At 43.7% G+C, this 23487-nt stretch overlaps 1 protein-coding gene across 1 annotated transcript; it reads right to left on the minus strand.

The window, feature by feature from the left end:
- MRPS5 (mitochondrial ribosomal protein S5) lies at positions 304-23458 on the minus strand. The gene is made up of 12 exons (XM_018054825.1): positions 23193-23458; positions 19519-19599; positions 17181-17318; positions 13772-13897; positions 12287-12520; positions 10540-10574; positions 8910-9000; positions 7647-7693; positions 7125-7182; positions 6756-6818; positions 2946-3082; positions 304-693 (listed from the first exon to the last, which is right to left on the minus strand). The coding sequence occupies exons 1-12, from the start codon at positions 23248-23250 to the stop codon at positions 469-471; spliced, it is 1293 nt and encodes a 430-aa protein (XP_017910314.1). The 5' UTR covers positions 23251-23458; the 3' UTR covers positions 304-468.

A 23487-nucleotide genomic window follows, 5' to 3' on the forward strand; every position in this document is an offset into this window, starting at 1 on the left:
GCTGGCAGATTCTTTATCACTAAGCTATTAATAACACCTAGAGCAACCACCCAAACACGGATACATAGGTTTACTAAAAAGAGAATTTCTAGAGTCAAAAAGAACTAAGCTTGCATGTTTTCCTCAGCTTTCTAACTGTGTTACAGTCAAGTAACTGGCTGCACATCATTTTTTATCAGGTCAGACTAGAAGCCCTGCCTCCCCAACGCATTTGATTTTTACTAGTTTAAATAAATATTTGAAGTAGTTTTTAACTAAGACACGTATGTAAAGTTCCTATCACAGTGACTGGGATGTATGATGTGCTCAGTCAATTACATCTGCATTTTTTATTATTCATAAATAAAGAAATGTAAGGTTGGCCTTTCCTTTTTAAAAAAAAAACCAACAATCTCAAGTGTGAGAGAATGAGTCTCTCCCAGGGGCTGGAAGCACCCAGTGCCAGGCTGGCTGAGGCAGGAGGGGGGCCTACATGGCAGCTCTCTTTAAACCTGACCACACAGAGCGCTTCATTCCCTGCATGGCCTTGACGTCGTCCCAGTCCAATTTGATGTCTGGAACCTCATCTTCCGGCTCCGGATCCTTTCTCAAGGCCCCCTGTGGTGAGGCAACCACAATGGGCAGAGGGCCACATTCCTCCCGGAATTCCACAACATGAAGACTCTTCTTATCAGCCAGCTGTTGGTGGGTTTCCTGGGCACAACCAAACGGAGAGAACACCAGGTTAGGTCTGTGAGGCTGGTCTTACGCGGTCTGCCCCTGATGTTCACCTGGTCTGGCAGAACTGTCTGCCTGATTAAAATGTAGCAACTCTTAAGAGTTCATTAACTGAGGGTGATTATTACAGCAGGAAACGTGGCCCAGGTAATATAATATCAGGTTTATTGGCTAACTGAATACATGTAAGAGTGATTGAAAGTAAGATTTTACTTAAAAAAAAAAAGACACAAAAAAATCTGAAGTCTTTAACTCAAAGAGCAGGAACTTCCTGCGGCTATGCTAACGGTGACCTGCTGAGGGCAGCAGCAGCCCACCCCACCTCCCCACCCCCAAGGGCCATGAAGAAAGGGCCTTGGCCTCCGGTCTCCTGTTGCCCCCACCCTCCCAGTCATGTGCCATGCTGCGCCCCAAAGTGAACTTGAATCTCATCATGCCCCTGCTCTAGCTGCCAATTTACAGGACATGCAGGGAGAGAGGACGTCAAGTATCCTCAGATATCCAGCACCAGACTGGGACAAACAACCCGATTTCTTCAACAACAAAAAACGTAGAGAAAAAAGAAAAACAGAGCTTCCAGATTAAAAGTGATTTAAAAGACACAGCAAAGATTTTAAATGTATTGATCTTTTCTGCCATCTGATTCAATGAACTATATAAAAAATGTTTTTTAATCTGACATGGATACATTTCTATGAACACTGACTAGATGTTTGATATTGAGCTACTGGTGATTTTTTAGGCATGATGGTAGTACTGTCTGGTACTTTTTAATCCTTATCTTTTAGAGATACATGATGAAATATTTATGCGCGAGATAAACTGATGTCTGAGATTTGGTTCAAAATGACTGGGGGTGGCTGGGGGTGCACGAGCAGCTAACTGTTGGTGTGTAACAGAGCCGTGAGGATTCGTAACAGATGGTAGCCATAAAAGTCTGGACACAGGGGAGTAAACTCAATAGATGGTTTACAGACAGTATATTAAAATATCTAAAAGATAGTACACCTTGTACTATTCTAATTCTGCATATATTTGAAATTACAAGAGAGAAGTGCTAATTCATAAATAAATAAATAAACTGGAGTGTCTTATCATCAGTGGCACGTCGCTTACACTGGTGTCATTTTTTTTGAGTAGCACAACGCAACTTTTTATAGCTGATGCCATTTTGGAAGAGAGGATACGTAGTCACTGTAGCCTAAGATTCAAAGTACCAACACAAAACAAAATATCACATAGAAGAGCAGGTCTGCTTGACCATAAATATAACCCAAAAACAAATATTTTAAGTTATACCCAACAATTAAGTCTCTAAAAGTAAGTTTAAATTTAGAAGTGCTTTTGAAAGATGTTTTCAGATAGTACTAACACACAGCTGATCAAAAAAGTTCTTTTAGGCAAAACTTTTCTTTCGATTAGTTTTCCTATTTTAAACAGTGACCACTACAATTACTCCCTGGATCACTTTATTCAGAAACAGCCAGCGCACTCTGTCCCCCTGCCGAAGTCCGCAGCAAATGGAGGCCCGTGAATGCCTCTTGAACCTGGCTGTCTTTCTGCTCACTCAGCTCTGCTGAGGTCCACCCAGCCTTTCTTTCAAGGGACAAGCCAGCCCTGCAGACCTGAGGAGGGGCCCCTGCAATGACAGCCCTTCCCCCCTGCCACTGGTGCGACTGTGAGCCCAGCCCAGGCTGAGGGTTAGCTGGGCAGGGGCCCGGTGGCCCCATCTATGTGGAGAAATAACCTGAACCACCGCGTGCACGGCTCCTACTGACTCAGATGTCGCCCTGAACAACCTCTGCCGGCGACATGAAACTGACTCGGGACCACTCTCGAGTGCAAGTGCCCAGGGGTCTCCACCCCAGTTCCAGCTGAAAGGACAGAATTAGCAAAGGGACTTCCTCTTTTTATTTAACATTTTTATGTTGTCGGAGTTTTTGGACAAGCACATACTCTTTCCATAATAAAAGCAGATTATAAGTACTGGCTTTTAAAAATACTTAATTTTAAAACTTCAAAAACCCATGCAGCTTTTTTTTAAAAGGATAATCCTCATGAATTACCTCTTCAGTTGGATTATTAACCTGATGCAGCCAGAGACAAAGAATGCCTGGTCCTCAGGTGGCCCAAGAGCAACTCCAGGACTGCCCAGGAGATGCTGGTCTCAGAGCAGGCCACTGAAATACAAACTGGCTCCTCAGTTTCCGAGCGCAGGGCTGACTTACCTGGTGCGAGAGCCCCTGGAAGAGGCCCCGGGTGAGGTTGAGCATGTTGACGGAGCCAGAGACCTTGGCATACATGTCTTTGATGCCGATGAGCCGGCAGATGGTGGTGATGGCTCGGTGGCAGCGGAGGCCATAGCCTGCAAAGAGGAAAATCAAGTCAAATGCCTGCCCACTTGCCCACAGTGCAGGTGGCGCCACCTGCTGGCTGCACATGGCTTCCAGCTCTGGGTTCAGATGTTGGTTCACATTCTGGGTTCATCACTTCCCAGCTGGGTGACCTTTCACAACTTCCCGAACTTCCAGGATGACACTGATTTAAATGAGATGCTATAAGGACCAAGTAAATAATATATATGTTTCTGGACTTCCCTGCTGGCTCAGTGGTGAAGAATCTGCCTGCTAATGCAGGGACCGTGGGTTTGATCTCTGGTCCAGGAAGATCCCACACGCCTTGGAGCAATTAAGCCTGTGCCCCACAACTCCTGACTGTGTGCACACCGCAGCTACAGAAAGCCCGTGAGGAGCAACAGAGATCCACACAACCAAAAACTAATTAAATGACTAATTTTAAAATATATATACCTATAAGTCTGTTAAACACATGGACAAAAAATAGGGCTGTTAAGACTAACAGAGAGCCTGAAGTTTCTTGGCACCCCATGTCCATGTTAGCTAAGGCTCACCAGGCACACCTGTTCTCACCCTCCTTGAATGGTCAGCTGCACTGAATAGAGACATCATCCACTTCCTCCTTCCGGAAAAACTCTTGGCTTCAGTAACACACCCTCCCCCAGACTGCCTCCTAGTTACTGGCCCGCCCTTCTCACCTCCACGCTGGTCTCTAAATCTTCAGTGGTTCCCTCTCCAGCCACTCACCCTACTCTTGGCTACCTGTAATCCCTTCCCATGTTGTTGCTGGTTAGCTGCTCAGTCACGTCCAGCTCTTCACGACCCCATGGACTGTAGCCCAGTCAGGCTCCTCTGTCCTTGCCATTCTCCAGGCAAGAACACTGGAGTGGGTTGCCACTTCCTTCTCCCAGGTATCTTCCTGACCCAGGGATCGAGCCCGCATTTCCTGCGGCTCCTGCGTTGGCAGGCAGATTCTTTACCACTGCACCACTTGGGAAGTGCTCTAGCACTCTGATTAGCCAGGCATAAAACCCAGCACATATCTTAAAGCTGAGCTGAAAAATACAGCTTTAATCAGAAGACAGCAAAGATTTAAAAAAAAAAAAAGAGTAACTTCTGCAATTAGAACCAGCAGTCTTTCAAAAATCATTCAGATAAAGATGTATCCAAATAACAAGTCTAACAAAAACATTACGCAAGCCACAAATGCAAGCCATATATATGTTTCCAAATTATCCTGCAGAAACATTTGTACTTGAATTACATTTTTACTCCTCAATTACTTGAACAGCTTATCTGGGAACAAAGCCAAAGATTTTGTTTATTGGTGACGTGATTCATAATGCTGGACCTCATCGGGATAAGAAACTCAAGTACTACATCCCGGAAGTTGTTTACACTGGCGTCTACCCGCCTTATGCAGGAGGAGGCGGATTCCTCAAAGAAGCAGATTCCTCTACTCCGGCCACCTGGCCCTGAGACTGTACAGTGTAACTGACCGGGTCCTTCTCTACCCCATCGATGATGTTTATACTAGAATGTGCCTTCAGAAACTTGGCCTCGCTCCAGAGAGACACAAAGGCTTCAGGACATTTGATATAGAAGAAAAAAGCAGGAGTAACATTTGTTCCTATGTAGATTTGACGTTGGTACATAGTAGAAAACCTCAAGAGATGATTGATATTTGGTCTCGGTTGCAGAGTGCTCATTTAAAATGCTGAATTATGTGCAAACTACATTTTACATAGAAATGTATCTCAAATAGTTCCCATTTGTGTTCTCTTCCATTAGAGGTCATTACTATGTAAAACCATCAAAATTGCCTTTATAGGTCATGTCCATTTGACGGCCTCTTTCAGACAGTAAAGCATCTGCCTGCAATGCGGGAGACCTGGGTTCGATCCCTGGGTCAGGAAGATCCTCTGGAGAAGGAAATGGCAACCCACTCCAGTATTCTTGCCTGGAGAATCCCATGAATGGAGGAGCCTAGGGGGGCTACAGTCCATGGGCTTGCAAAGAGTCGGACAGAACTGAGCGACTTCACTCACTCACTCACTCACATATTTAAAAGATTTTTTCAAAGGAGGTATGTCCAAAGCATTATCATTTCTATACGTCATCAATACCATAATATTTTTGAGCTATTCCTTTTTTTTTTTTTTTTTTTTTCATATGGAGCCTTTGAAATCTGGTGGTATCTGACACAGGGGCTCCCAGAAGCCACCTTTCAAGTACTCAAAAGCCAAATGGGACAGCACAGGTTTAAACCTTAATGTCCAAGTGCTCAACTCAATACTTTTTCTAATGATCAATGTTTGTATTATCTGGCATATGAATGATTACTCATGATTTTGAAGCAGAAGGCAAGTTCAGGTGCACTAATATAGTTGGTACTGCATTTGATTTTTTTTTTTCTTTCTTATTTCCATGCCATGACTCTAGCAAAGCTGTACTGAAGCTTTGGCATGAAAAACTTAAATCCTGTGTGCATTCTATCTTCTGAGCCAGACTTTTTCAGATATTACCTAGAGTTACACAAAAACATTTTTACTGTAGAACCACAGGTGAAACACACATCAGAATGTTTAAGAATTCTACTGCCTGAGTATACTGGGCATAACTGGCATAGCCCCATGACCCTAAATTCTGACTGACTACTCTTCCCAAGACAGGACAAGGGCCCATCTCCAGATCCTCAGAGCCTAGTGTAGCACCTGGCTCACCAAAGTTGTTCAATTCACACTTAATGATGAGAGTAAATTAATAGAACTGAATACACTATTGGAAAAGAACCATCTGTAGCACCCATCAGTGAATTCTCTAGGAGTAACCAATGCTTTTGAAGAACTGATGCTTTTGAACTGTGGTGTTGGAGAAGACTTTGGAGAGTCCCTTGGACAGCAAGGAGAGCCAACAATCCATCCTAAAGGAAATCAGTCCTGAATATTCATGGGAAGGACTGATGTTGAAGCTGAAACTCCAATCCTTTGGCCACCTTATGTGAAGAACTGACTCATCAGGAAAAGACCCTGATGCTGGGGAAGACTGAAGGCGGGAGAAGGGGACAAGAGAGGATGAGATGGTTGGATGGCATCACCAACTCAGCAGACGTGAGTCTGAATAAACTCCAGGAGTTGGTGACGGACAGGGAGGCCTGGGCTGCTGCAGTCCATGCGGTTGCAAAGAGTCGGACACCGCTGAGCGACTGAACTGACTGACTGAACCGATGTTCCCACTACAAACTCAACTACTCCTCCAGCTGCTGTGTCCTATTCACTAAGTGCTCTTCCCACCCACCGATACCCCTGGAATGTTTAATCATATGAGTCTAAGTAGGTTGACTACTTTTTTTACAAAAAATCATTGAATTATACATTTAATTCATTTATTTTCTGTCGTGATTTGCAGTACGTGGTATTTCAGTTCCCCAAATGGGGATCGAACCTGAGCCCCCTGCATTGGAAGCTTGAGGTCTTAACCACTGGCCCACCAGGGAAGTCCCAAGGCTAACTGCTTTTTACTTCCCCAAAAACCTAATCTACTTAAATCTAACTTAGCCCTGTCCATTTTGGTGTTTTCAAAATGAGTTCAGGCAAAGGTGAGCAAAAACAGGGGTCAGGATGAAACTGGGACAGTTTCTCTGCTTTCCCTCCAACACATCATAAGAATTTTTTTAGTTACCTCTGGGTTGTTTCTTCATCTTGATATGTGTCCTTTTAAATGTTAAGGAAATATCATGGTATACTGGAGGGTAAAAACAGAAACATAGGAAGGGTTAGGGGTACAGCTTTAATGCCCTTGCAAACACCACAAAGCAACCGACACGACCCTAAGCAGCCATCATGCGTCGGCCACGGATGAGTAACCAACTCTGATTTCACTCATTACTAACCTTCTCAGGAGAGCAATTCTGTTTCCACATTTTATCTATTTATATGAAAGAAGGTAGTAACATGCAGAGAAACACAAAAATACCTACGGAGACATACTGCCACACATAAAGAAACGAGGATAAGCCTGAAAATTTTAAAAGAAAAGATAAACACTCACTGGTATGGTCTTCATATCGTTCTATATAATGCAAATAGTGAACGGCTCTATTCTTTGCCTGAAAGAAAGAAGGAAAATCATTTTCTTAGATCTCTTGTTGGGAATTTACATTTTCTCAGAGATTCAAAAAATACCTTTTATAAAATATTTTATTATGGAAACTGCAAATTTACACCAAAATTTCAGTAGATGCTTCCAAAAGTCAAGGATTTAATTTTGAAAAAAAAAAATAATAATAACATCACTACCACAGCAAAAAAAATAAAAAACCCAAAACCAAAACCAAATCAGTAATTCCTTAATATTGTTTAACATTCTGTCAGTGTTCAAACACTCCCCGCTATCTCATAGTCCCAGTAAGCAATCACAAGGTCAGAAATGATGCAAGAACACAGGCCCTTCTGAAATTGCCTTTTATGACATCAGTAACTTTTGACAGTAAGTATTTTTCTATGGTTCCCACGAAGTCTAGCACAGACATTATTGATCTTTTACTGTTAACAAAGAAAAACATGTACATACTTTTCTGAAAGCATCTGCCCGTTCAGCGGCTTTCCCAATGGCAAAACCTTTTAAAGAAAAAGTAAAAATATCTGAGGTGGCAATTTCACTGCAAGAAATTTCCCCTACTGGCGTACTTGCAAAAGCACAATAGATGACACGCACAAGCAGCTCAGTGTTGGGCTTCTCCGGCGGCCCAGGGGTAAATGATCTGCCTGCGGAAGACGCAGGCATGACCCCTGATCTGGGAAGATCCCACACGCGGTGGAGCCCATGCACCGCAGCTACTGAGTCTGTCCTCTGCAGCCCGGGAGCCACAGCACTGAAGCTCCCACACCCAGAGCCTTCTCTGCAACAAGAGAGGCCGCTGCATGAGGAGCTCGTGCACGGCAACCAGAGAGCGCCACGCTCAACACCGGCAGCGCGAAGCCCGCGCAGCAGCAGAGACCCAGGACGGAAAAAATAGAGAAACCAGGTCACCTCTACAGAAAATATACGGTGGTATAGGACACAGAATTTCTGGGAAGAAAAGGAGCTGTTCAAGAGTCGTTTCCTTTGGCAACATTCTATCTACAGGTATTATAAATACCTGTTTTATAGAGTGTCAGCATGAAAAAAAAAATAAAGTGTCAGTATGGATGTGAATAGGCAGTTTCCCAGTTTTCTTTCCCTTACACATTCACGTGTCCATTTCAAAAACAGATGTTCACTGTGGAAACTTTACTGAAGAGTAAGAAGAAATCTGAAGAACTGGCAAACATACTAATTAAACATTTTTAATCTTTTCAGTGCATACTCTTCCAATCCTTATAGGCTTTTCTTTGCATATAAACATACTTTTTAAAAATGGGATTATGTTAGTCTTATATGAAGTGGTTTTCAGTTTGTCTGTTTGACCTAATGATTCTTTTGTAAGTAATTTCCCATAATTGTTTAATGCTATAAAGTATCACAATGCTTGGTTACATATGCTCTTCTGGTAACCGTATCCCTATTGTGGAATATTTACTGTCTCTCTCCCCACCCCCAGTTTTCTTTCACTATTATACATAATATACCTGTGTCTTAAGCCTTTTAAAATATTCACCGTCCTCATGGGAAAAAGCAGGTGTAGTAAGAGCTCTCTTTTCCCTCTAAGGCATTACTTGGGCTCACCACAAGGTCTGTGAGCCTAAGCCACTAAAAGACAGTCAGTGGAATAAGCCTGAAGCCACTGAGGGCACAGCTGAGCGCAGGCCGTGCCCGTCCAGCCCCAGCACCAGCTCCTCATGCCCTACCCCTCACCTGCGGCTCCTCGGCCGTTCCCCACAGCGACCAGGACGCGGACGGACTTCTTCCTTCCCTCTTTGGCGGTCATGTTGAAAACATTTCTCACCTAGAGGACAAAATGGCCATACATGTTACCCCCTAAGGAAATTCTGGAGTAGGGAACCAGAGGAGCCTACAGACACACAGACACAGACACACACACATACACACACAGACAGACACATACACACACAGACAGACACACACACACACAGTGAACACACACACACAGTGAACACAGACACACACACACACACACACAGTGAACACACACACATGCACACACACACACACAGACACACAGTGAATACACACACACAGTGAACACACACACACAGTGAACACACACACACACACACAGTGAACACACACACCGTCCCTCACTCCCACGAGCACAAACAGCACACTTCCTCCCCAGGAGCCTCCATCTGGGCTCTTTCTTCAGGAGTAAAATGGAAATGGGACTTTCTCTTCTTATTTTACAAGCTGGTTAGACGATCTGACTGAGATAACTTCTAAAGAGATTTGAAACTGTAAAACACAGTCTATCTTATTTTAATGAAGGCACCACATGAAAGAAAAAAAGTTGCTGATTAAACCTGAACACAGTTGGTAACCGACTGACTGACACATCCCAATAGCAGAGATGCTAAAATATGAAAAAGTGTCAATCTTACAAATGATAAAACGCAGGGTTCAGAAATAACCAGCACAGAAGTGGATCTCTATGGATCAGACTCAAGAGAAGACAGAAACTTCTGAAATACCTGATTGCTATGCACTGTAGAAAAATCTACATTTGGGGGCATATTTATACATTCACCAAGAACTACGAAACTGTTAACTGCTTACGTAGTGGCCCCTTTCCCATAAAGTGAACTGAAAGAAAAAGGGAGCTCAAGGAAATCACCCCCACGGACAAAATTCTTCAAAGGAACTAACTTCCACAAGCGGTACACCAAGACCCAAAGACGTAAAGTACTTGTAAATATATTTTAAACTTGAACGTAATTGATACTGAAGAAATAATGTACACAATCAATCACAAACTCAACACATTCCATATGGCATTTAATACCAAGTGAGCTCAAAGGGAAGTTGACGATTTCAGGAAACGCCCTGGAAAAAGCGATTGAAATTGACCTGATACAGACTTCAGTTTCAAGAGCCTATAAGCAGCCCAGCAGAACCTTTCCTCAGCAAGAGCTGGACATTCACAGTAACTCCAAGCTTTCTACCCCTCCCCATGTCTCCCCTCAACCTCTGCTTCCTGAACTAGGTGTCAGATACAGTTGATTCTGAGAGAAGCTGCTACTGCAGCCTTTGCTTTAAGGAGGAAATTTAATGCAGTCTCCCAATTCTGCTATCAACAATACCACTGAAGTCACCTTGCCACGAGACCCTGATGAGCAGCCCCCCAAAAGGGCAGCAGTCAGAAGAGAACTGAAATTGAAGTTTCATCATTTCCTCACACAAAGCAGCCCTACAGCTCAGAAAGCGGCACATCAAAGGCTTTTCTTCACTGTTCCTCCTGCCGCACCCCCTCAATATCTCCTACCGCAACTTCTCCGGAGGCTTAACTCGGTATTTAGTTCAGCATGCCTACCTCAAGTATCCTGGTATCGAAATCATCATACGTTTCTGCAGGGAGAGAAAAAAACAGGAATTTAGGTAAATGAGTCCGTGTAATTAGTACATGACAGCATTTTCTAACAGCGGCACCCTCACTGACGTTTCACTAAGAATCTCAGATATTCTGGCGCCACTGTCAAGGCCGCACCCTGGTCCTCATCACCACCAGAAACTGTTCCACCCCTAACTTCATAAACCCGGCCACCATCTTCCTGACTGCTTTCTCCTACCCCTCCAGCTTGCACTCAGTGACTCAAAAGTACTGGTTCTTGGGGCTTGGCCAGCATCTCCAGACTCTTGACCCCCGTTCCCTTTTCTCCATCACCCCTCTGGTCCTCCAGCCTCTGCCACTCAGTCAAGACACTACCGTCCACCACTTCCGCTAGGTCTTGTGAATGTCCTCAACTCGCTCGCCTCCTCCCCGCTCCACCACACCATCCAGGATGCAGTCAGTGCAGCTGTCTGGCCACACCTGACCTGCTGGGTGTGACAACGGAGAAGTCAAAGCACGGCACACACTGGGGCCACTAAAAACTCACGGTCTCCAATTCAGCTGAGTGCTCTCTGCTGTCTGCGGGCCTTCTACATCCTCTTACTTAGGTCTCTCTCTTCTCACCAGAGCAGCTATTTCAAACACTCCCTGTTCTTTAATTTTGACTATAGAAAATTTACATCCATAGACAATGGAACAACCAGCAAAATGTAAGTTTATGTACCATTAGCTGGCTTCAGTGATTATCAACTCACGTCAATCTCCTTTCCTCTGAGCTCGGACCAATTCCCACTCCACTGGGTAATTCTGAGGCCAGTCCCAGACACGTTGCGTTTGCATCCACACACTCTGGTGGCCACACTTGTCCATGTTCCCCTCTCCTTCTCAAAGACTCAAGGAAGCCTCTGGAGAGACAACACTCACACTGCCAAAATACAGCTCACTGGACTCTGTCCACTGCCCTTTCTTCTGTCACAAGTTCATCCATTTATCTACAGGCTAAATCTGGACCCCCAAGAGGGACTTAAGGTCATGGGTTTTTTTCCTCTCCCCCCATATCGTATTCTCCCAGTGGAAGTATTCTTCTAAGTCCTCAGTGTGCTGGCCTGAGTCTCTCGATCTCAACCTCTCCTCCCCTCTCCTCTTTAAGCCAAACTTAAGAAAGCAGCCAAACTCTTGCCTGCTTTCTCATCTCCTATTCATGGACACGAACAAAATTTTCAGATGGTTTTTACTTCTTTACATACTCAGGAAACAGTGGGGGAGATGACTTTGTTTTCTAATTTCATCTGATAAATATTATCAACTTTTATTTCATGTGTTGTTTTAGGATGCTTAATGACAACTATCCGGTTTCTTCTGTTATCAAAATAGCATTCCCAAGGCATGTTGCTCCATACCAACAGCACTTGGGAAACTGCGTACTATGGGTGACTCGGAATAGGCGTAATGCACACCACCACACCCGAAGGCTCTGAGAAGCCACACAAGGAAGACACCAGAACCCAGTGCTTTGCATCCTATCTGTGGAATACTTCTTGGTTTACAGGCCTCTAGTGTTTCATAAAATACAGTTGGTTAACAATGTGAAGTTATTCCAGTGATATTCAAATTCTTGTTTTAGAAAAGGGCAATCTAAACAGAGGAGTAAACAGAAGCATATTAAAGAATTCCAGAAACTAGCAGTGCCCTCTCCATCACAACATAAGGGAAACCAGGACTCTGCTACCTCCATTGGGACCGGGGTCAGGGGGGCCAAGACTGACGCCACCCCACGAGTTTCCGCTCCATCCTCGCTCCCGTTTAACCTTCATCTTCCTCTTCCGGTCCCACTCTTCTCTCTGTTGGACCATGTCAGCCTCCACCTTTTCTTGCTCTTCCTTGCTTCTTTGAGTGATGGTCTGTATAGCTCCACTTTTCATAAGTGGGGCATTCAGACCAGGCCATAGGAAGCCACGACGCCCTGAAGGTTTAAAAACACACAGAAATAATTCTTTTAAAAGCATTCATTTCTTGAGTATTAAAATGCCAGGCAATGGGCATACAGATAGACACTGCTGGTGGGAGCTTAAACTAATATACTCACTCTACAGGCCACTTGGCACCGTCTACTAAAATTTTAAACATGCCCATCGTAACAGCCAATAATTCCACTTAATGGTACTGCCTAGAGACACACTGCCACTCGGTTATGAAGCATGTGTGTGCTTGGACAAGGGTGTCCACTGAAGTGTTATTTGTAAAGGCCAAAAAGAGAAACAATCTAACTGTCTAACAATATTGAAACAGCAAAATGAACTGTGGCTTATCCAACCCATGAAATACGCTGCATTAAACTCAAAGAATAAGGCAGCCCTGTAGGTCTTGATATGGAATAACTTCTAAGACCTATTACTGAGTGAAAAAAAATGAAGTATAAGAGACTATGTACCATGTGATATGATCTAATAATTTTAAAAGAAAATGTATATTCCTCTTAGGTTATGTATAGAAAAGCATTAGAAATGTTAGGATTGTTAATCGGCTATAACCCGATATAAAATAAAAAGTTTAAATTAAAAAAACCAGAAAATGTCAGAAGGAAACACATCAAAATGAAATCAGTGGTTTCCTTAGCAGAGGCAACTGAGATTAAAGAAAATAAAAAAGGCATCAAGGGACTTCCCTGGTGGTTGAGCAATTAAGACTCCTCACTTTCAATTCAGGGGATCCCCAGTCCACAAACTAAGACTCCCACACACTTGTTTTTGTAAATAGAGTTTTACTGGAACACAGCTATGCCCATTCGGTTATGTATTACCTATAGCTATTCGTCTGCTACAAGAGCAGAGTTGAATGGCTGTAACAGGGACCATGTGGCTCACAAGGCTGAGAATACTTCCTTCCTAACCCTTAGCAGAGAAAGTTGGCTAATTCTAATTTTCTACCACTGAACTGCAAATTCTTTGAGCACAGGGCCTTTCACAGCAGATGCCGCACAAGGGCACTTAAGGCCTGTGGAATAAATAGCTCAATGAATGAATCTCTTTCTATGGGATTTTCTTCCCCTGAATCATGGGGCAATAAGCCATTTGGCTGGACTCTAAAACCACATTTCCTAATGCCCTTCATAAGAAATGTTTTGATGTTTCTAGTTCGTAAAACATTCTATCAAGTTTTGGAGAGAAAAAAAAATCTTAGAAAGCACAATCGCTGTTTTCGTAAGTAAGTTTACCTTCACCAATGATCTGACCCCTGTTCAAATCCTTCCTTCTCTTTCTCTTGGTTCTTTTGCCTCTTCCTTTTCTTGCTCCGGCACCAGTTTCTGCTAAAGCACCTTTCCAGAGCTCGTCTGCTGTCACTGTAAAGAGAGACAGGTGTCACAGAATTTCTTCAAGCAGTGGTTCAGGGCCTACTGATTTATTCCTGTTGGGTAAAAAGGGCTGGAAGAAGGTGGGTCACCTGCATCACTATGGCAATGAAAGCAAAATTAAAACATCCTTTGCACATTCCACATGATTTCCATTTGAAAAACCCAAGATTTGACGCTACTCCTTTTACAGAATACGGCCTCCCCAGCACAAAAGACAACCAACATTTACATCCCAGTTACTTTCCTATAGGTGTGTTCCCTGAACATTTATCACCTGCGTGACAGGGCTCTGCCCTGCCCTCCTGCCTCCACTGTAACTAGCCTAGAGGTTAAAGCGTCTGCCTCCAATGCGGGAGACCTGGGTTCGATCCCTGGGTCGGGAAGATCCTCTGGAGAAGGAAATGGCAACCCACTCCAGTATTCTTGCCTGGAGAATCCCCTGGACGGAGGAGCCTGGTAGGCTACAGTCCGCGGGGTCGCAAAGAGTCGGACACGACTGAGCGGCTGCACCTTCACCTTCAGCCCAAAGAACCAACTCTACAATTTGAACCCATAAAACTTAGTCATTTATTTGTCTGCTCTATTCTGAAAATGCCCTATATTTCTGTATATCCTTCAAAACAAGATGCCCAAATTCGTCTTCAACTCTAATGAAAACCTGACCAACACTTGGGAAAGATGAGCATGCATGGGGTCTGACAGTTAGTTCTCGCCCATGCACGCCTGTACTTCTTAGGTGATTATCTTTTACTGTGATATACAGACCCTGACACCACTGATTTGTTTCCATCTGTGAATTTCTGGGCTCTGCCAACCTTTCCTGCCATACATTGCAGAGAGTATTTTCCCCTCTGTACTTGTGGAATATTCAGATTCTTTACTTCTGATTACTTCTGAATTTTACTGGTATAGCCACGTTGTTTATTAGATTTAAATTGTCTTCACAAGGACTCTGCCTTTCACGTTATCACCAACTGATTTTATGACAACCAGTTATTCCATTACCAATTTAATAAAGAATCAGAGCCATACAAACGCTGTACTAGTCAAAAATCTAAGACACATATATCTACATGCCTGAAATACTAAACACATTCTAGAAGTCAAATGAGCATCTTCATTTTCCTTTTCTTATGAGCCCTTAGGCTTCAAAGGTTCTACCTGCTTGCTTCCTGAAAGGCCTTACACATTGATCCTTTGGTTTGATAAAATGAAAAGAGGAAAATGTTTTGGATTTACAGCATTTTTTAATGTTTTGCATCTATAGAGCATCCTGTTTATTAGAACTCATCTTTGTAACCAAAGCTCAGAAAAATAGGTCAGTTTCCACATCACATGCTGCTTTGTGTATTCCTGATCAAAGCAAAGAGTTAAACTCAAACTTTAGATTAACACTGATTCATTTAAGAGAACCACAGGTTTGAAATAAAATTACCAACCTCAAACTAAACTCTCACTAAGCACTGACTTTTTTTCTTTATTCCTTGAAAAGGATGGTATCTATAAATGCCATCAAAAACTTGAAAGTTCACAGTACAAGCACTTTTAATGGAGATAAATCTGGATTCCAGAAAAACATCTACTTCTGCTTCACTGACTGTGCTAAAGCCTTTGACTGAGAGGATCACAACAAACTGTGGAAAATTCTTCAACAAACGGAAACACCAGACCACCTTACCTGCCTCCTGAGAAACCTGTATGCAGGTTAAGAACCAACAGTAAGAACAGGACATGGAATAATGGACTGGCTGCAAATTGGAAAAGCAGTACATCAAGGCTGTATATTGTCACCCTGCTTATTTAACACACGTCATGCAAAATGCCGGGCTGGATGAAGCACAAGCTGGAATCAAGATTGCTGGGAAAAGTATCAATAAACTTGGACATGCAGATGGCACCACCCTTATGGCAGGAAGCAAAGAGGAACTAAAGAGCCTCTTGATGAAGGTGAAAGAAAGAAAAAGTGGCTTAAAACTCAACATTCAAAAAATGAAGATCATGGCATCCAGTCCCATCACTTCATGGTGCATAGATGGGGAAACAACGCAAACAGTGACAGACTTTATTTTCTTGGGCTCCAAAATCACTGCAGATGGTGACTACAGCCATGAAATTAAAAGGCGGTTGTTCCTTGGAAGAAAAGCTATGACCAACCTAGACAGCATATTAAAAAGCAGAGATATTACTTTGCCAACAAAGGTCCATCTAGTCAAAGCTATGGTTTTTCCAGCAGTCATGTATGGATGTGAGAGTTGGACCATAAAGAAGGCTGAGCACCAAAGAACTGACGCTTTTGAACTATGGTGTTGGAGAAGACTCTTGAGAGTCCCTTGGACTGCAAGGAGATCAAACCAGTCAATCCTAAAGGAAATCAGTCCTGAATATTCATTGGAAGGACTGATGCTGAAGCTGAAGTTCCAATACTTTGGCTACTTAAACGCTGGGAAAGACTGAAGGCAGGAGAAGGGAACGACAGAGGATGAGATGGTTGGATGGCAACACTGACTCAACGGACATGATTTTGAGCAAGCTCTGGGAGTTGGTGACGGACAGGGAAGCCTGGCATGCTGCAGTCCATGGGGTCACTGGACATGACTGAGCGACTAAACAATACAACAAGAACAATCTGGATTTGGCCCCAGACCACTGCAACAAAGTGACCAGCACAGTCAAGTGAGCCACACAAATTTTTGGTTTCCAAGTGCATACAAAAGTTACGTTTACACTATACCACAGTCTTTAGCATGCAATAGGATCACACAGAGTCGGACACGACTGAAGCGACTTAGCAGTAGCAGCAGCAGCATTATGTCTAAAAGCATTATGCCTAAAACAACAGTATACACTTCAATTTTAAAAATACTCTATGGCTAAAAATGTTCATCTTTAGCAAGTCAAAGTAGCAACATCAAAGATCACTGAGCTCATATCACCATGTCAAATATAATAATAACTCAAAAGTTTGAAATATTGCAAGAATTACCAGAATATAACACAAGAGACACAAAGTGAGCAAAGAGTGTTAGAAAAAATGGTGCAGACAGATTTGTCCAACACAGGGTTGCCACAAATCTTAAATGTGCAAAAAATGCAATATCCTCAAAACACAAAAAAGCAAAGTGCAATAAAACGAGGTATGCCTGTACATCATATATTAACCTCTGAAGTGTAAATTCATTTAAGCAGAAGAAAAAGCAGAAAAATTAAGATACCAAAGCACCTTTTATTTTCCTGTTTCATGAAATGGGAAGTTTGTGGCCAGACTACATACATTTAGTGAAGAAACTATAGGATCTGTACTGCTGGGCCGTCGAGTTGCTGGGAGCAGAAACGCAGCACTGTGTCTGTAGCACGCGGGCCAAGCGGGTAAAATGACAGCTATCTCCGGTTCCTGCAGATGACAAAGGGCCTGTAGGTGGGCAAGAGTAAAACTGTTAGATGCTCCACGCCCGCGCAGAAACACTGCCAGCGCCGACAAATTAACTCTTACTGATAAAAACAAGTCACTAAAATGCTGAACTTTTAAGAATCGTATTTTGAGGACAGTTCTTTCTTTAAAAAATTAAAGCAAACTTTTGGACACTGGCTCAGATAATACAGGGAGATCTCTCTGGACCTGTCAGCTTGCTGAGTAAACGGTTCAACTAAAAATAAATAGAAACTAGTGGCTTTTCATTTTAAATAAATTCGGGTCTTCAACAATCACTCTAAATCCCATTACGCTGGGTATGTTTTAGTTTTTCTTGTAACCCCCTCAATCTTCAACAAAATACCAAGGACACATTAATTTATTCTTGCTATTTAATGTTGCAGTCCTTGAAATACTCAGCTCAGCTCAGCTCAGTCACTCACTTGTATCCGACTCTTGCAACCCCATGGACTGTAGCCCACCAGGCTCCTCTGTCCACGGGATTTAGATCGCATCAAAACTGTGCTTGCGTCTACGCTCAGAAAAAGCAGACATGGGGCTTAGTTAAATCTTCAATTAGCATAACGATGTTAACCGGGAAAAGAATAATATACACTATCTATTTGGAAATATAACCAGGTAGAAGTTAAAATAAAGTGTCACTGGAAAATGAGAAGGCCTAGCAAAGGGAAATGGTTTTAAGGTATAAACCTTTTGGTATTCCTTGGAAGTGTAGTATTTTAAGATAGCAGTCTTCAAAGTAGGAACTACTTTCCTCATTTTACACACAAGGAAGCTGAGGGTGTCGTTTGGTCATGGTTGCACAGGCAGAAAAAGAGGAGGACAACTGTGTCTTCATTCCACCAGTCATTACTTTCCTCGCCCCAGAGCCTCCTGCGGGGCTGTCCCCCTAGCAAGAGTGCTGCTTTCTGGCCTTCCTCACAGAACCCTTCTCCAGGCCCTGTATCCGCTCAGGTTGGGACACTGCCGGGCTCAGAGTCAAGGGCAGAGTAGGTAGTTTATGACTGAACGTATCACCTGAACAACAAAGAAACAGATGCAGGAAGAGCCAGGCGCTCGGACCACTTGAACAAGCACAAAGGCGTCTCAACTGCAGGGCTAACAAGATGAAAGGAAGACTAAAGGCAAAGTCCAGCCTGGGGAGGACACAGCGGGATTTCAACTCTGCCCTAACCAGAGACCACGCAGAAGAGGCCATAAGCATAACTGGCCATAAGCATAACATGATATTCCCAGGTGGCTTGCTCAGGTGTAAAGAACCCGCCTGCCAATGTCGGAAGTGGGAGGTCAATCCCTGAGTCGGGAAGATCCCCTGGAGAAGGAACGGCAACCCACTCTAGTACTCTTGCCTGGGAAATCTCATGGACAGAGGAGCCTGGCAGGCTACAGTTTATAGGGTCACAAAGAGGTAAGGTTCGTATACTTCACTCAAACTAATACAAAGTCAACACCAGTAAGTGATATAGGTATAATGTAATACCTAGTATATGCACGCTAAGTCGCCTCAGTCCTGTCCAATTCTTCGCCACCGCGTGGACTATAGCCTTGCCTGCCACTTCCGGCATTGGCAGGCGGGTTCTTTACACCTGAGCAAGCCACCTGGAATATCATGTTATGCTTATGACCAGTGGTCAGAGAGTCAGACACAACTTAGTGACTGAACAACAAGAACAAAGCATAACATGGGCTCAGCAAGCACTGGCTTCCTTCCTTTTTGCAAAGTGAGTGAAGAGAGGGCCCGGCACTGTCAGGAAAGAACAAAAACCTTCTGCAAACACTGTGTTTCAAGGAGACATCACAATATTCAAAACACCTCAGGACCCAGTCCTGCCATTACTGGCTGTGTGACCTGAAGCAAGTCACTTAGCCTCTAAGAGACTCATTTTAGCATCTGTAAAATGGGAATAACAACGCCGTCACTAAAAACTGGTATGACGATTAACCAAGATAACATACTATTAACCTGACACACAAATCATTATTCAATAAATCGTGTTTATTATGTCTTAGAGCCTTGAATTATAACAGCCATTATCATTAAAAATTTCAAAAATACTCTTTAGACCTTACCCACTTCTATTATAAAGAATGTACTTCATTCTTTTACATTTTAGAAACTACACAAAGTACTCTTAACATCAGATCTTAGAAGAAAAGGTAGTTAGATAAATAATCTCACCATTGCTGGGAACGGCCTTCAGTGCCCAAATGGAAGCTGTTGGAAAGGTGTTTAGGTAAAGCTGCCTGGACAATAAATGACCTGAACATAAAAAATATTAAAAAAAAAGGTTGAGATATATTTCTACAAGAAAAGGAACATGTTTAACACCTAAGGAATAGCAACACCTATAGTATAAAAGAACCAAAACAAGTAAATGAAGAGTTTCTGGGCACCATGACCACTTGCCCAAGTAGATTGCATCACATCACACTGGCTGCTTCACACTCACACCTGACCTGTTACCAAGCCTCACACAGTCTCCTCAAAAAAGGGCATTCGTTAACCATCAGGCAAGTGCAAACCAGAACTACACATTTACGCCACGTCACCTCCACTAAGATCACTATAGTTAAAGAGACAGAAAGTAAGTGTTGGCAAGGACGTAGAGAAATAAAAATCCTCACGCTGGTGGGAATGTAAAAAGGTGCAGCGACTTTAGAACACAGTCTAGCAGCTCCTCAAAAAGTGAAACATGGGAGTCTCCATTCAATCAAGCAATTCCACTCCCAGGTACATAGACATGAGAAATGAAAATAGACACACAAAAGCCCTGCACACAAATACTTACAGCAACACTACACATAACAGCCAAAAGGCAGAGACAACCCACATGCTCAAGTGATGAATGGATAAACAAAATGTAGTACATACACAGAAGAGAGTATTATCCTGCCCTAAGAAGGAAGAACTGATTTATGCCACAACATGGACAAATCTGAAAAACACTATGTTAAATGAAAAAAGACAGTCAAAAAAGATCCTGTATTACATGATTTCATTCATACGAAACACCCAGAACATGCAAACAACAGAGGAAAAAAAGTAGATTAGTGGTTTCTGGGGGCTGGGGGAATAGGGAACTGGAGGACATGAAGGGGTAAGGTTCTTTCTGAGGAGACTAAAATGTTTTAAAGTTTATTATGGGGATGGTTACACAGCTCTGTCAGTCAGTCAGTGCAGTCGCTCAGTAGTGTCAGACTCTTTGTGATCCCATAAATGGCAGCACGCCAGGCCTCCCTGTCCATCACCAACTCCCAGAGTCCACCCAAACTCATGTCCGTTGAGTCGGTGATGCCATCCAACCATCTTATCCTCCGTGGTCCCCTTCTCCTCTCACCCTCAATCTTTCCCAGCATCAGGGTCTTTTCAAATGAGTCAGCACTTCACATCAGGTGGCCAAAGAACTGGAGTTTCAGCTTCAACATCAGTCCTTCCAATGAACACCCAGGACTGATTTCCCTCAGGATGGACTTGCTGGACCTCCTTGTAGTCCAAGGGACTCTCAAGAGTCTTCTCCAACACCACAGTTCAAAAGCATCTATTCTTCAGCACTCAGCTTTCTTTATAGTCCAACTCTCATACCCGTACACGACCACTGGAAAAAACATAGCCTTGACTAGACAGACCTTTGTTGACAAAGTAATATCTCTGCCTTTTAATATGCTATCTAGGTTGGTTATAACTTTCCTTCCAAGGAGTAAGCGTCTTTTAATTTCATGGCTGCAATCGCCATCTGCAGTGATTTTGGAGCCCCAAAAAATAAAGTCAGCCACTGTTTCCCCATCTATTTCCCATGAGGTGATGGGACCGGATGCCATGATCTTAGTTTTCTGACAATTGAGCTTTAGGCCAATTTTTTCACTCTCTTCTTTCACTTTCATCAAGAGGCTCTTTAGTTCTTCTTCACTTTCTGCCATAAGGGTGGTGTCTTCTGCATATCTGAGGTTATTGATATTTCTCCTGGCAATCTTGATTCCAGCGTGTGCTTCATCCACCCCAGCGTTTCTCATGATGTACTCTGCGTATAAGTTAAATAAGCAGGGTGACAATATACAGCCTTGATGTACTCCTTTTCCTATTTGGAACCAGTCTGTTGTTCCATGTCCAGTTCTAACTGTTGCTTCCTGATCTGCATACAGATTTCTCAAGAGGCAGGTCAGGTGGTCTGGTATTCCCATCTCTCAGAATTTTCCACAGTTTATTGTGATCCACACAGTCAGAGGCTTTGGCATAGTCAATAAAGCAGAAATAGATGTTTTTCTGAAACTCTCTTGGTTTTCCCATGATCCAGCAGATGTTGGCAATTTGATCTCTGGTTCCTCTGCCTTTTCTAAAACCAGCTTGAACATCTGGAAGTTCATGGTTCACGTATTGCTGAAGCCTGGCTTGGAGAATTTTGAGCATTACTTTACTAGCGTGTGAGATGAGTGCAATTGTGTGGTAGTTTGAGCATTCTCTGGCATTGCCTTTCTTTGGGATTGAAATGAAAACTGACCTTTTCTAGTCCTGTGGCCACGGCTGAGTTTTCCAAATTTGCTGGCATATTGAGTGCAGCACTTTCATAGCATCACCCTTTAGGATTTGAAATAGCTCAACTGGAATTCCATCACCTCCACTAGCTTTGTTCATAATGATGCTTCCTAAGGCCCACTTGACTTCACATTAGAGCATGTCTGGCTCTAGGTGAGTGATCACACCATTGTGATTATCTGGGTCGTGAAGATCTTTTTTGTACAGCTCTGTAAATATACCAAAAACCACTGAACTGTATAGTTTAACAAGGTGAATCACATAGTGTGTAAGTTACATCCCAATAAAACCACTATCAAAAAAAAAATTTATACACTAGAAAAAGAAAGAAAAAGGCTCTAGAACCAGGTGGTATGGCTAGAAAAACCTGACATCCTTCCAGTCTAACCTTGAACAAGTTTCTCAACCTGTGTGTCCTAATTCCCTAATCTGTATGGGAATGTAAAGGTATCTATCTCATAAAGACATCGTGAAGATGAAGGAAAAAAGCATAAAGAGCTTAAGACAGACCCTGCTACACATAAGAACTCACGGAAGAAAGTTGCAGATGCTAGGTGCTATTTGAACAGGACTTTGAAAAAAGAGGAGGTGGTCATAAACAAAAGTAAAAATATTTCTCAGGTCAGATTTTCCGACAAAGGATTTCAGGTCAAGTTTCCTAACAAAACAAGTTACAAAAAAGAACTTTTCGATTTTCACAGATCTTTAGATCTCACAATTACGAATGCTGGATTGCAGGTTTATAATAAAATAAAATAGAGCGATCAGAGGTCAGGTCAATCGTATACTGGTTCCTAGAGATAAACGTTGCGCTGGAGGATAGTAGGCTGCCTCTCCTCGGGCTGCAAACAACGAACATGGGGTGGGGGACACTACCAACATCCTTCTTTTTAATAAAGAGCTTTGATCACCCCGAAATCTAAAAGAACTGACACTAATCCTATCCGACTCAAGCTGGAGGACAGCCTATTTCCCTTTCGAGCTTCTCTGGCCTCGATCTACCCGCAAGTCGCGCCCGCGGGGAAGGCGATGCTGGCTTGCAACGATCCTCCTCACTTAGCCGAGCATGCACCAGCCGCCTGGTGAACTGGAAGGGACCCTGGACCTCGTGCAGTCCATCCTCACTTTACACACCCAGGCCCTGTGCGAACGCACGCAAGGTCACACAGCAGACCCCAGTGAGCCGGTAACCCGGCGCGAGGGGCCAGGAGCTGCGGCTTCTTGCTTTTCCCCGCCCGGGCGAATGCAGGCCCCGGGAGAGCCGCCCCCACCCCCGCTCCCTCTCGGCTCAAAGCTCCGGCTCCCAGCGTCCCGGCTCTCACCCGCCGAAGCGCCGCACAGAGCAGGGAGGAATCGCGCAGCGCGTATCGCCGCCGCCATGGTGGAGGCCCACGAGCGCCTCCGGCCGAGCAGCCTTCCTACCGCCTGTCGTGACTGCTCTCCATCCACCGGCAGCGGACCTCCGCCCGAGACTGAACCCCCAACGTCCGGGGGCCGCGCCGCAGCGCAGGCCCGAGTGAGGGCGTGTCCGGACAGGCAGCGGGGTGTGGCGAACCCGGCCTCGCTGCGGACAGCCCCCCGCGGGGTCCTCGCGTTAGGACCCAGGGGCGGGGCTTG

This window comes from Capra hircus, chromosome 11 (genome assembly GCF_001704415.2).
Source record: "Capra hircus breed San Clemente chromosome 11, ASM170441v1, whole genome shotgun sequence".
NCBI classification, from domain to species: domain Eukaryota; kingdom Metazoa; phylum Chordata; class Mammalia; order Artiodactyla; family Bovidae; genus Capra; species Capra hircus.

Excerpts from the sequence above, each read along its gene's own strand:
- MRPS5 (XM_018054825.1), bottom strand. The coding sequence starts at position 23,250 with ATGGCGGCGGCGATACGCGCTGCGCGATTCCTCCCTGCTCTGTGCGGC. Across the intron at positions 19,600-23,192 it reads TCTGTGCGGCGCTTCGGCGG|GTCATTTATTGTCCAGGCAG; the intron begins GTGAGAGCCGGG and ends TTTTATGTTCAG. Across the intron at positions 3,083-6,755 it reads GATGAAGAAACAACCCAGAG|GCTATGGCCTCCGCTGCCAC; the intron begins GTAACTAAAAAA and ends TCCTCTTTGCAG.